Here is a 13,531-nt window from a genome sequence, read left to right on the forward strand (position 1 = left end):
GACACAGAGGGCTCATTACAGCTGCCCACAGACAGCTGCCCAGCAGCGTTTCCATGGCTTTAGCACCACGATGTCTTCTCTGTGGGACTGCTAGATAACACAGAGATGCCGTGGGAGAACTGTGTCCTTCTGGAGGGCAGCCTGCAGCCCAGCAGGACCCCTCAAAGAAGGAATCACTTATCTTAAATTTGCTTATCCTGAAGGCACGGTCAGGTCATTTTCAGCCGCATACACTGTGATACCCAGAGCACCAAAGGCAGACAGGATGCAAGTTGGCTGCTTTTCCTCCATGGACATACGTGCACGAAAGGACGTGCAGTGTTGGTGTCTCAGCTGCGCTTCAATCCTTAGCCCCCCCCACCAGGGAGTGTAACAGTAAGAACAAGGGCAGACGGGAGAAGAGGGGATGCCAAGGTACCTCTTCCAGGGCAGGCAGGTGAGGGAGACACAGTCGGACACTTGAGCAAATCTCCTCTGTGGTGGTCAGGTTGCTGGAAAGGCAACTCATGACCAAACCCGCATGACACGAAGGGCAGAGGCTCTGCTGTGTGAGCGAGGGGACCAGGGGTTGCTCCAGGGAAGGCATCTGCACTGTCGGGGAGGGCAGGGAGATGCCTGTATCCCCCTTCCCACAGCATTTCTGGGAGCCCGGCTCTCTTCCTCCCTGCCCATGACTCTCTTACCTGGAGCTTGTCTTGGCCAGGACCTGTTTCTCTCTCCCCATATCTCCTCCCTCTTCATGCTCACAGACCCCATTCCGCCTGCTGCGTGCACAGCTCTGCCCTGCAGACCCCTCCTGGCATCAGGGCACTGCCCAGGGACATCTTCGTGTGCAGGGGTTAACGAGAACCTCAGACAAGTCCTATCAACAAATGGGGTCTCAGAGCCTTGTGCACGGTGGAGAAATCCATTCCCATCTCTCCCTGCCCATCCAGCCGACCAAGAGGAGAAAACTCACAGCATAGACTTGTTCCCTTGCAGGTGACTAGTTCCTTGACATTGTTTTTCAAAAGAACCCTCTGCAAATGTCCTTGGGGTGACCTGGAGCTGGGACCAGTCCTCAACCCTGCAGTTCCCTTGCACAAGCAGAAGTAATCTGCCTCACTGGCGGTCACTCCTTCCACCCACAGCTTCTCCACACAGCGCCATGGGAGCTCCCCGGGCAGGCTGAGAGCATACCCTAGCAGGCGGCAGAGCCCCTGCCCCGGCACACAGCCCCCGGGGTGCAGGGACCCTGCTGGCAAGGACAGCCCTGCCCACCCCTGCCTGCACACCCAGTGTCACCTCCTGCAGACGTCTCCAGGAACAGGCAGCCATCGTGCCCTGTGCCTCTGATGGTGGGGCAGGGAAGCCCTGCTCTGGAGCACGTCCTTCTCCTTTGCCCCAGCCATGGAAGGTGCCAGCTGTAGATAGTGCCAGGAGCTGCAGCTGCACTGCCCCGCAGCCAGAGACTTACTGTGCCGAGGGCTGTGGAGATGCCTCCCCTGGTGAACACTCTGCTCTGCCCTCGCTGCCTGCAGACAGTGCCCTCAGCCCTGCTGCGCTGTGCAGAGGAGCTGCTCCTGGGCAGAGCTGTCTCTCTGCAGCGCTGCCCGCTTGCCAGGAGCTCCCTCCGTCCCAGCAGACCGGCCCAGCTCAGCAGCAGAGGACCAGCCCACGCTGGCACTCTCTCTGTCCCCTCTGGGCTCCCTGGAGGTGTCCCTGGGGCTCCAGGGGAACCCGCTGGAAAACAGCCTGATGCAATCCCTGATGTTCCCTCCCTCAGCTGCGCAGAGACACTTACTTCCAGCTGTGTCCTTTCTCCCAGCAGAAGAAGAGCTGGCCATGAGTAACCCCTCTTCTTGTCCCATCAATAGCACACACAGGGCTTTGCACACCAGGATTCCTTATGGCAAGTCACGGCTTGCCTGGTGCCACAGCTGGGGGGCTTCAGCACAAACGTGCAGCAATGATCTCAGCCAGGGGCACAGAGAGGACGAGCTGGAGCCGTTCCTGTGGTAGACAGAGCTGTGACATGGTGGCAGAGCTCAGTCCAGCTGGTCTTCAAGGACAGCCTCCTCCAAGCTCTGCTATAGTCCAGAGCACAATTCAATCTAACCCCGAAAGGCAATTCAAGGGCACCAGAATGAGTGTTTACTCCTTCAGGAACAGTTCAAGGAGAAACAAAGCCACTGTGTGGCCACTGCTGAGTTTCATAAGAACTGGTGCTGATAGATCTGAAATACCCCATGTCCTTTTTGCCTCAGTCTGCCCCAGCAAGGTCTCCCAGGCCTCGGGCTCAAGGATGGAACCTGCAGGAGAACCACCAGCAACGGCTGGGGTCAAGTCCTCGAGCAAACACAATCCTTACCAGCCTATGGACAGGAGGGGCGGAAGCTGAGGGAGCTGAGGGGGCAGCCAGTGTCACAGTGGTCACTCTGTGATTTGGAAGATCACGGAGACTGGGGGTATTGTCTGCTCACTGGCAGCGCCCAAAAAGTGCATGCCCCAAAGGATTAGCAGGGGAGCTGAAGGCTGTGCCCCAGAGCATGTCCACTCAGGGCCTTTTTCTGTGTGTTTGAAACAGAAGGTGACGGGTTTTACCCAAAGCAGATCGCACCTGGCCATCCTCTTTGCTTTCTGTGCTGAAAGGACAGGATTACTGGGCAGAGAGAGCGGTAACTTTTACTGGGAAGTCAGAAGGGCATTCAGCATCACCCCCACCTTGTTTCTAACTGAGGACAGTAGAATCTGCATGGGTAGATAAGCAGGTGGGTAAAAAAACAGCTGAACTGCTGGGCTTGGAGGCACGTGGTTCCTGCATGGTACTATGTCTGGAGGTATCTCTCCAGTAGGGTTCTGCAGGGGTCGATATCGTAATATGCCCTGTTTGAAATGTTTATAATGACCTGGAGGACATAAGAGTGAAAACTGAGTAGGAGGGTGGTGCTGCACCGCAGCGGGACCCTCCCAGAGGATCTTTGATCTCCATGTTTGGAGGTTTTCAGGTTTCAGCTCCACAGTCACAGCTGACCAGAGTCTGAGGTTGGCGATTTCCCACCCTTTGGTGGGAGGCTGGACCAGAGACCCCAACAGACCCTTTCCCTACAGCCCTTCCCTGAGCCTGGATGTGAGGGTGGCTACAGCAGATGCTCATGGGACAATTCAGGGTGGAACTGTCCTGTGATCAGTGGGTCTCTACTTCGACCTTTAGTTCCAAGCAGGGCTAGTTCTGAGGTCAAGCAGGTTGCTCAAGAAACAGCAGCGTCCCTGTGCAGACTCTGCACACGAGAGCCCAACATCGAAGCCACCATTACAGACACGGGGACAAGGCATTTGACCAGCTCGTTGAACCCAGAAATCGGTATGCCACGCCTCCTGAGATTCCCACAAGCACCTAAGATTTTGTCCAGGGAAGTGGGGAAGTGTGATTCCTCTTTCAGTGTCCTGCCTGTCTCCGGCCCCATGTGGTGCTTTAGGATGTGAAGAGAATCAAACCCAACCTTTGGACTAGATTAGTTTCATTTTCCATGCTGGAATGCGGGGCAGATGAAGGCAGCTCTGAGCTCTCTGCTGCACAGCTCGGACTTCCGAGAATGGAAACGCAGGTAATCTTCTGGTGTGATCACCGATTTGCCTGCCTTTGTGCCCTTTCACTAACCTGGGATCTATCCGTTGGCCTGAGAAACTACTCCCCTATTCCACCTCCCTCTCTTCATAAAAGGAGGGAACAAAGATATGGAGCATGGATGACTTAAGGACACTATTGTAATCTTTACATTATAGGAGAGAGAAAAGATAGTACAACTAATTCCAAACTATCCTTGAGATGCATTCTGATTCTTCCTTCTTTCCAAAGCTCAGCCACCTTAGATCTTGAAAGGACTGCCTCAAATCTCTGCAACGAAAATCCCACAAGCCTTCTCAGAGAAGTCCTTTTAGCACAGGACACCTCTGCCCGTCACTTCTGCCCTATGCCCAAACTCTGTTTTGCAGTTGGGCGAAGTCAAGGTGTCAAGGTACTCCCTTGCAACATCTTCCCTACAAAAGTTGTCTTCTCTTCATGCTGATCCCACTTGCATGGCCTCATGTTATGTACAGCTCCATCCTCCTCTTGCACAGCTCCACTGGGTGACCAGTTTTCCGTTTCTTTCCTGCCCATTCACCTTCACAACCTTTTTGTATTTTATGCGTACCAAATATTATCTGAAGCAACATATTTATTGCCCCCAGCTTCACCCATTTCCAACTGCAGGCTGAGCTATTTCTCCTCTTTGAGCAGACATTGTGCAAAGCTGCTCCAGGTATGGAAACTCACTTAAATGCAGCACATTAATTGGGGCTCAATCAAATATAAAAAACGTATCCTGAGCTAGTTTTTCAGAGACAGTTTCAAAGTGGCAAAGCAGATTCAAAGTGTCTGAAGGAACTGGGGGTTTTTAACCTGGAGAAAAGGACGCTGAGGGGAGACCTTATTGCTCTCTACAACTACCTGAAAGGAGGTTGTAGCCAGGTGGGGCTTGGTCTCTTCTACCAAGTAACAAACGATATGACAAGAGGAATTGGGCTTGAGTTGCACTGGGGGAGATTTAGATTAGACATTAGGAAAAAACGTCTTGACTGAGAGGGTTATCAAGCATCGGACCAGGCTACCCGGGAAGGGGTTGAGTCACCATCCCTGGAGGTATTGAAAAGACATGTTGGGATGGTGCTGAGGGACATGGTTTAGTGGTGGACTTGGTTAACAGTTGGACTCGATGATCCTAAAGGTCCCTTCCAACCTAAACGATTCCATGATTTTATGATTCTATGATTCCATGATTCTATGATTCCATGATTCTATTCTACATAAATTCTGAGAGCCAAGTTACAAAGAAAGGGAAAAATAGGTGAAGCTGTATTTTCTAGACTCACTAATTCTCTGTCAGTAAAGAGAAGGTCCCACAGCCTGTGGCACGTTTTCATTAGTTGGCCCTATGGGAAGTTTTGTTTCTTGGGTCTCTTGGCTCGAGCCTGCTGCGTTCCTATTTCCAGCAAGGGCAAAAGTTCCCGTTCAGGTATCAAACTTTTGCCCATCCTGCCCGGAGAGCCAGGACAGTTGTGTCACACAACATTCAGTGTCAGAGTGAAGATGGAAAAGAAGTGTGAATTGAAATGATTTGTCCTCCAATGGAAACTCAAATCCTGAGCTGGCTGGACCACATTGGCTGCAGTTAGACATAAGTTACCTGAGACAAATGTGAGTTCAGACCTGGTTGGCAGAGTTTCTCACAGCCCTCACTGAGGAGAGCAGGGTGTTGCGAGAGGGGAGCGAGTATCTGTTCCCCAAATCCCAAGGTAGTGCCCAAAACATCTTTCCCTTGGCCTCTGGCATCTCATGTCTTGAGATGCAAGAAATGCTGGGCCTTCTGTCAGTAATCCTCCAACAATCCTTCAGGCGGTTGTGTGAGTTCCCTATCAGTATCTAAAAAAAGTAACACCCTCCCCCAAAACTAAACAAACAAAAGCCCCACCAATCACAAAAAAACAATCCAAAGTCACCCACAAACATTAATCTGCCTAAATCTAAATGCAGCAGTTTGCATCTTGGACAGCTGCTCTGGGCAGTGCCAGTGAAATCAGTATTTGCAGCGTGAGCCGTGATACCCCATCCTCAAGAACAAATCCAAAGCAGTTCAGAGGAAGGGTGGTCTTTCAAAAGGCACTGTTTGAGTCCCCAGGTGGCATGGACACTGCTGATTCCCCACTCCAGAGCGGCAGAGGCTGGAGCCCTTTTGCAGGATGGACTTCTTGCCAGGAAGCCACAGCTATGGGGGTGTCTCACCTGGTTCTTACTGTCCCTTAGCTCAGCATCCATTTCCGTGTATTTCACTCTTTTCTATGTCTACTCTTTCTATATGTCGGAATGACAGAAAAGCAAACATTTCCTAAAAGTTTGTCATAATGTCCTTGCTATAGACAAGAAGCCCATCAACCCTGGAGGCAGCCAAGAACATTGCCATGAGCACCAAGAAGATCCAAGAAGCTCAAGGCCTCTTCTGAAGGGCAGCAAATTCTTGCAACTGTGATTTGAGCCTGGAAGTGGGAAGGAATTTTCGTCTGTGCTTGGAGGAGGAATAAGCGTGTTGTGGCAGTATGTCAGGGCCGAAGGCCCTTGCGCAAATCAGGGATGATGGAGACATTTCCATCTTGTGTGCGTGCCTCAGGGCAGGAAATGGGGCACGCCCGCTGCTGGGGGTGTGTGTACTCAGTCAAGCCTCATGAGCTGACCTTGTTCTCTCATGCAAGAAAGAAGAAAACAGGAGGACTGAGTTTGCCATACCTCAGTCAGCCAGTGGGAAACAAAAAAGTAAAGACATTGGGAGAGGAGGGTCGGAGAGGGGGAGGCAGATTAGGAGGAGGAAAGAAGGGGGAAAGTGATGATTGCTGTGTTCAAACATTGGGAAGCCAAGACCCAGCTTGTTTGCCTTTCTTCTGAAGATGGATCTTGGTTTTTCTTTTCGGGGGGAGGGAGGGCGGAGGTGTGTGACCCTGTCAGACTAGCTTTCACAGTTGTCCTCTGCTAGGAAGCCCAGAGAACACGAGGGCTGGCATGCATCTACTGGGATTTAGACGTGTCCACTAGCGGGGCTTGATTCAGCTGCCCACTTCTCACTGCCAATAGGGAGGTGCCCTGAGGAGTCCCAGGCATGCAAGAATGGCAGCCCTCAGCTTGGCTGGGTAACGGAAGAGGAAACAGCATGTTTAGCGTAAGTTTTCTCCCACTCCTGGGCAGGTGTGGCATTTCACAGCTCCCACCTGCAGGATCACAATCGTGTTTACTTTAAAGAAGGAAGCAAGCCAGGGAAGATTTGACACTCTTCAACACCAGACCTGTATTTCTTTAAGACACAAATTCCCCTCTCCCACTTCTCATTCCACAACCAGTCCACAGATTCTGCACTTCTAAAGATGGACCTGGGACACAAAATATGCACTTACGAATTGTCCATGCTTGGTCAAAGGAGACCCACAACCTGTGTCTTCCTGGTGGATCTCAACTAGTATGAGCTCTCGACGCAGGCCACAGTTTTTCTGAGTGCATTTCCTAGAGCCCCCTTGACCTCCCTGTTCCGCAGGCTGTAGAGGAGAGGATTGACCATGGGCGTGAGGATGGTGTAGAAAAAGGAGAGCACTTGATTGAGCTGCCTCAGTGAGGCTGTCCTGGGTATCATATAGACAACGACGAGGGTGCCATAGAAAACAGTGACCACCATGAGGTGAGAGGAGCAGGTGGAGAAGGCCTTCTGCCTCCCCATGGTGGTGGGGATCCTCAGGATCGCAGCTATGATGCAGATGTAGGATACCAAAGTGACTACAAACGGGACGACTACATCCAGAAAACAGATTATGAAAGTCACCAGTCTAAGCACGGTGGTGTCACTGCAAGCGAGCTCTAGCAACGGGGCAAAATCACAGAAGAAGTGATCAATTGCATTGGGACCACAGAAGTGTAACTTGGAAAATTGTCCAGTGACTATGGTAGACATCAGTAATCCTGCTAGCCAGGACCCAGCCGCCAGCTGGAGACAGAGCTTCCAGTTCATGAGGCTTGCATAGAGCAGGGGTTGACATACGGCCAAGTACCGATCATAGGACATGGTGGCCAGCAGATAGCACTCAGCACCTGCAAAACAGCCAAAGAAAAAGAACTGCGTCATGCAGCCTTGAGCAGAAATGGTTCTGTCCCTGGTTAGGAAGCTGGCCAGCAGCCTGGGCAGGATAGTGGAGGTATAGCAGATTTCTACACTGGATAAATTCCCCAGGAAGAAGTACATGGGAGTGTGAAGATGCCGATGTGCCACCACCAGCACAACAACGAGGATGTTGCCAAACATGGTCACCATGTAGATCATGAGAGAGAGGATGAAGAGAGGCACCTGAAGCTTGGGGACATTACTCAGTCCCAGCAGGAGGAACACCACTGGTGAGGTCTGGTTGTCCCATTCTTCTTTCTCCATGAGGTGCTGTAGGACCTTCTTTTCCCCATGAGGCAGGAAGGGAACCTGGGGAAGGGCATGCGTTTCTGTGCTTTTTGTGAAAATGAACTGGGAAGAAGTCACTGCCAGAGATAACATGGAGGTTTTCCCCCATTTGACTGAATTCCGACTTGGTTTAGGGGCACTATTCCTGGCGAAAGGGCAAGAAAAGGTTCTTTGAGAGGGCCAAACTGCTCTTCTTTGAAGAATCTCCTTTGATTAGAGAGGTGAGTTGCCGCATCGAGGTGCCTATTTCTGTGGAATGAAAGAAAATGTTCATTTGATCACAATTAGATTGTGATGCGTGAAGTTATTGCCAGGAGTACCCAGCATAGGTTTTAGCCAAATTTCAAGCAACAGAAAGACGGGCCAGAGAGGAAAACTCCATCATGCAAAAAAAGCCTTTAGGGGAACGCATCGTGCCATAGACAGCTTCTTTCCACTGAGGAAGAATGGACACTGAAGAGGGCTAGAGGTCTCAACTCCCTGAAACATTTGCTTTCTGATGACACAATTCTGTCCCTGGACAGTCCATCTCTTTCCACTGACCAAGAGTGGCCAGGACTTACTAGCTTGGTAGCTGAAGGCACTGCAAAGGGTCTGTTAGACAGGAGACTCACAAGCAGATTTGAACTTGGGAGAGAAGGGTGGGGAAAACGGGATTCCAGAGAAGAGGTCCCTGAGGTTCTAAGCCAAATGAGGAAAAGCGACGTTGCACAAGGAGGAGGCAAAAAGGACAGGGGTGACGATCATTTGCTGGACATCTCTTCCTCCTCACCTTACATTTCTGGGTGCATTTGGGCTGCCTCCCTGCAGCAGCACAGCACCTGGACCTCAGCATTGCCACCTGAGTGCTCAGGGCTCCCTGTTCAGCACTGCAGTGAAGACACAAGAGTGTCCCGGGGGTGAGTGGGGGCTGAGGCAGAGAAGGATCCTCATGAAGCACACGTTTCCAGTAAATGCCTGATACACACCTGGTTGCCTGCCCAGGGAACGCCTGTGGCTGAAAGAGAAAGCCCACACCACCTCTCTGGGCTTCCATAATACTCGGGTCAGACAAAACACTGTCCCTGATGATGCTCTGCCTCAAACTTCACACATTTGACAGAGAGTTGGAGATGGCCAAGGCAGGCACCTGGTGAGCCCAGAGAGTTCCTGGGACGGAGGAGCCCTTTGACTCAGTGATTCAGCGCACCTACACTGGGATGCATTGTTCCAGAAGGTGCTTCCATGGGGAGGGTGCCCCAGAGTCAGTGCTCTCAGTAAATCACACCCCATGTGGATGGCTGAGAGACAGCTGTGAGAGAGCTGAGGCATTGAGGTGAAGCCCTAAGACACAAGCAAGATGGAGAAAGAGACAGAGAGAGAATAAGAGTTGAGACATTAAAGGACGTGTGTTGGCACGCTGGCCCCATACCCTCCTCTCCAACCTCTTCATGTCCATGGAGGTGTCCGAGTGCCCATCAGCTGATGCCCCGCAGCTCTGTCTCTGCACTGACAACCACGCTGCCTGTATCTGTTCAGTGGTGTCAAAGACCCAGGGAGGGTATCCAGAGGAAAGAGTGAGCTGGAAGAAGAAGACATGCAGGACAGGGCTGTACCAAGACACATGGTCCCACTTCCTAGTGGCCGCTGTGCAAAGAGCCATTGGCACATTAATGATACCCACCTCAGCAAACCCAGCACCTACCTGTAGTCCCCAGCAGGATGTCACAGCCCTTCCTCTGAGGGGAATGGAGCATGAAAGGCAAGGTCTGGGGGCTATCTCCTGCCTCGTCCCCATTCCACCCTCCCCTTTCCAATTCTGCCTGCAGACCCTGACCCATGACTTAGTCACTGCTCTGTCCTTGCACTCACCTGTCACCATCTCCTTCTGAGAGTCTTCAGCAGCACCTGAATATCCCCTTCTCTGCAGTGCCTCCCGGGTTTATAGAAGAGGCTCCTGAAGGTTCCTGCTGCAGCTCAACTCTCTGTGTCACAGCAAGTGAGCCCTGTGCAAGTGAAGCCCCGGGGGGATAAAAGCCCTGAGCTGCCCTCCCTTGGACCTCTGTGCTCTTCGGAGGTGGGGAAACAAGCCGGGGAATGAGCCGTGATCTCTTCCAGCTCACAGAGCAGAACTATAATGAGATGCTCCTCACAGCTTCTCCTTCTAGACTCCACGAATGGTTGTTGGGGAGGGAGGAGTGATTTCCTCCAAGCTAAGGAGACTGGGAATGTGGGACAGGATAAGTCCCCAACAGGGGTGCCAGGCTCTGCCCTTTAAGGAGAGAGGAAACCCAAACCTTCCCCAGAGGTCAAGGTGCTTCACTTGCTGGGGGCTAAAGTGAGCTCAGCTGCTGATCTAGTGACAGTTAGGACTCCACCCTCCTAGAGGAATGGTGCACAGGGTTCTGCTTGGCTCCAGCTTTAGGTTAAGGGAGCTGACTTAGGTTAAGCTCTGCTGACTTGCTCCTCATGACAGGTGGACCCCTCAGGTCTCTCCTCTGAGTGCAAAGGGAGAGAAGGACCCTGAGACATCATTTAGGGTAGCAATTGCACAGAGCATTGTCTCCAGTGAAGTCAGACTTGGTGGTCAGGGCTGTGTCCCAGTAGGGTCTTGAAAACTTCAAAGAGTAGACGTTCCATAGCCTGCCTGGACAACTTGCTCCAGTGTCTGTCTGTCTGATGTTCTTCCTGTTCCAGGTCAGAATCTCCCGTTTCAGGTTATAGAATCATAGACCCTAGGATGGTTAGAGTTGGAAGGGACCTTAAAAATCATCTTGTTCCAACCCCCTGTCATGGGCACCTTCCATCAGTCCAGGTTGCTCAAAGCCCCATCCAGCCTGGCCTTGAACACCTCAAGGGATGGAACAGCCACAGCTTCTCTGGGCAACCTGTGCCAGTGTCTCACCACCCTCAGAGTGAAGAATTTCTTTTCCCATATCCAATCTAAATCTCCTCTTTTCCAGTTTGAAGCCATTCCCCCTCGTCCTATCACTACATGCCCTTGTAAAAAGTCCCTCTCCAGCTTTCTTGTAGGCCCCCTTTAAGTACTGGAAGGCCACTGTAAGGTCTCCCTGGAGCCTTCTCTTCTGCAGACTGAAGAACCCCAACTCTCTCAACCTTTCTTCATAAGAGAGGTCTCCATCCACCTGCATCATAAGAATGGAACCACCTAGTTACCAAGGCTAATGGTTTCTTCACAAGCAGAGTCCTTTTGTAACTGTAAGGTTGCAGCCATTCCTGGTGGGGGTCTCTGCAGATCCATCTCTGATCACACATGAAGCCTTGCTCCAGATGTGCCCCAGCTGTTGGTCGCTCTTGATGTGTGTGAGGCCAGAGCGGGGGGACGAGGGGCCCATGAGCAGCCTTCCCTGAGCAGATCCCACCACCCTTCAGGCACATTAACTGAAGGGGGGTTTAGCAGGTGGGTGAGACAAGACAATCTCCACAGACCACCTCCAAAACCCTACCGGTGTGATCCTGGGATTCTGTGAGTGATCTGGTTTGAGCCAGTGCACCTGAAGGAATTTTTTCCTGGATGATATTTACGTTCACTCTTGGCTCTAGTTAAGGTCTGACCCACGCTTTGACTCCAGGGGAGCTTTTCTGTCAAAAACAAGAGCATTTTTCCTTTCCCACTTGGGTTCTGATAGTGACTCCCAGACACCTTGGCCCCCTTTTTCTTCCACAAGACAACTTGCTTACAGACACCGCTCCCCTGACTGAAGGGAGCTGAGGGTCCTCACTGGTGCCTACCTGATGCTGGTGGCGGCTGAAGAACCGTGTCCTGATCAAGCTGTGCAGGTACAGTCTGGAGAGCCAGGACCGGCAAGGACTCAAAGCCCATTTTGCCAATTTGTACCATGCTGTTCCTCCATGAGTTCCTCAGCTCTTGCAACGTTGAGGTCTATGGTCAGCAGGGCCCTGTGAGCCTTGTGCAGAGGGCAGGAGAGAGCCAGTCAGCCTTCTCCAGCCCATGAGTCTCTCTAGGAGAAGACCCAGGTCTGCCTTAGGCACTGGTTCTATCCAGCTGCTGGACCCTGGTCTTCATGGTCTCCTCATTGCCTGCACCCGGGCATTGGAGTCCAGGATGTTTGCAGCCCTGCTCCAGTTGCTGGAAGACAGACCTCGTATCCTCCTCACCGGTGATTCCAGCTTGAAGTTCACTGCCATTCACACATGCCCACTAAGAACAGAGGATGCGCCCGCACAGAAGGTAGTTGGAAATTGGCTCCAATGAGAACACGGGACACAGGCTACTGCAGGGCTCCATCAGAGAAGCCTGCTGACTAGAAACCTGTTTCCACTCACACGGTCCCTTTTTCCCCCTTTGCTCTGTTTTCCTATTTTGTTGCCAAACCACTTTCCTGCTGGTTCTGTTTTCCTTTACACTCAAAAGGAGTTTTCCAGGGCTACACACAACAGGGACTTATCCGAGAGTGCCGATTTCAGTACGTATATAGCAACACACGGATTATGGTGCTGTAGGCATCCTAGTCAAGGGAAGGCTTAAAGGGAAATTGCAAGGAGACTTTTGCAATGGCTGCGTGGGTCTGTAGAAGAGATGCTTCTGAAATGATCATAGAATTATAGAGTGATTGAGGTTGGAAAAAGCCTTTAAGATCATCGAGTCCAACTGTGAACCTAACACTGCCAAGTCCAGCAGTTAATTTTGAAGGTGACTCATTTTGGCTCATTTTGGAGCTGGTTAATTTTGAAGGGGGTGACTCAACTCAATCCTTTGGTTCCATGTCAAATGTCAATCCCCTCTCTCAGACCAGTGTCTCCTCTTGTCGATGTAGATGATGAGTTGGGAGGGTCCCTGGACCACCCAGGGGATTAATGACTGTAGAGCTCTGGCTGCACACTTGCACAGGCTTGATGCCCAGCTACACCACCATGAGAAATGTAACAGAATTCATACAGCTTTTGCCAGAAATATCAGTTCCTAGCTGGCAGTCCAGAATACCCATGCAAGCCAGCAAGGCTGGAGAGGCATTTCCTGAGTCTGAAGACAAGTGGGCTGGATCAATATTTGTTTCATGCCACTGGGTAAAAACACAGAGAAAAGCAGAATCCTTACAGAGGGCAGTTCTGGTGTCCCATTTCAAGAAGGAAGAGGAAGCCCAAGAAAAGGGAAGGAAGGGTCAAAAACACAACATGGTATTAGTTACCCTTGTCATGCGTTCAGCTGACTGGGTACAGAAATGGATCCTCACAACCATACCACATCTTTCCTGAAGACCTTTCCAGTCATTCCAGAGTGGAAAGTCCTCCTTTTCACACTGCTGCTGGTGATTTATCTGCTCACTGTCACGGGGAATGCAGTCACCATTGCCGTCATTTGACTCTGCCGCTATACCACACCCCCATGGATCCCTTCCTCAGCATCTTGTCCTTCTTGGCCATTTAATTCACTTTGGTCATTCCCCTAACATGTTTGGCAGTCTCTGTGGCTGCTTACAAGTCACAGACCTTCTCCTCTGTCTTCCTGGGCCCAGCTGAGTTTAACCTATGTGCTGGGATGTGTTTCCTTTGCTGCAGCGCCATTT

General features: G+C 51.5%; 2 protein-coding genes across 2 annotated transcripts in view; both read right to left on the reverse strand.

Annotated features, from left to right (window-relative positions):
• The window catches only part of LOC309684387 (olfactory receptor 14A16-like), a gene marked incomplete at both ends in the record, with an annotated part of 210,076 nt that overhangs the window by 33,178 nt on the left and 163,367 nt on the right, over window positions 1-13,531 (reverse strand). The gene's annotated exons all lie outside the window — the stretch shown is intronic.
• Window positions 7,020-7,979, reverse strand: LOC309684392 (olfactory receptor 8A1-like; the record flags this gene model as incomplete). The annotated part of the gene is made up of 1 exon (XM_082500316.1): window positions 7,020-7,979. One exon carries the CDS (start codon window positions 7,977-7,979, stop codon window positions 7,020-7,022), a length of 960 nt encoding a protein of 319 aa, XP_082356442.1.

This window comes from Vanellus vanellus (assembly GCF_965231255.1).
Source record: "Vanellus vanellus genome assembly, contig: HAP1_SCAFFOLD_70, whole genome shotgun sequence".
In the NCBI taxonomy this organism is placed as follows: domain Eukaryota; kingdom Metazoa; phylum Chordata; class Aves; order Charadriiformes; family Charadriidae; genus Vanellus; species Vanellus vanellus.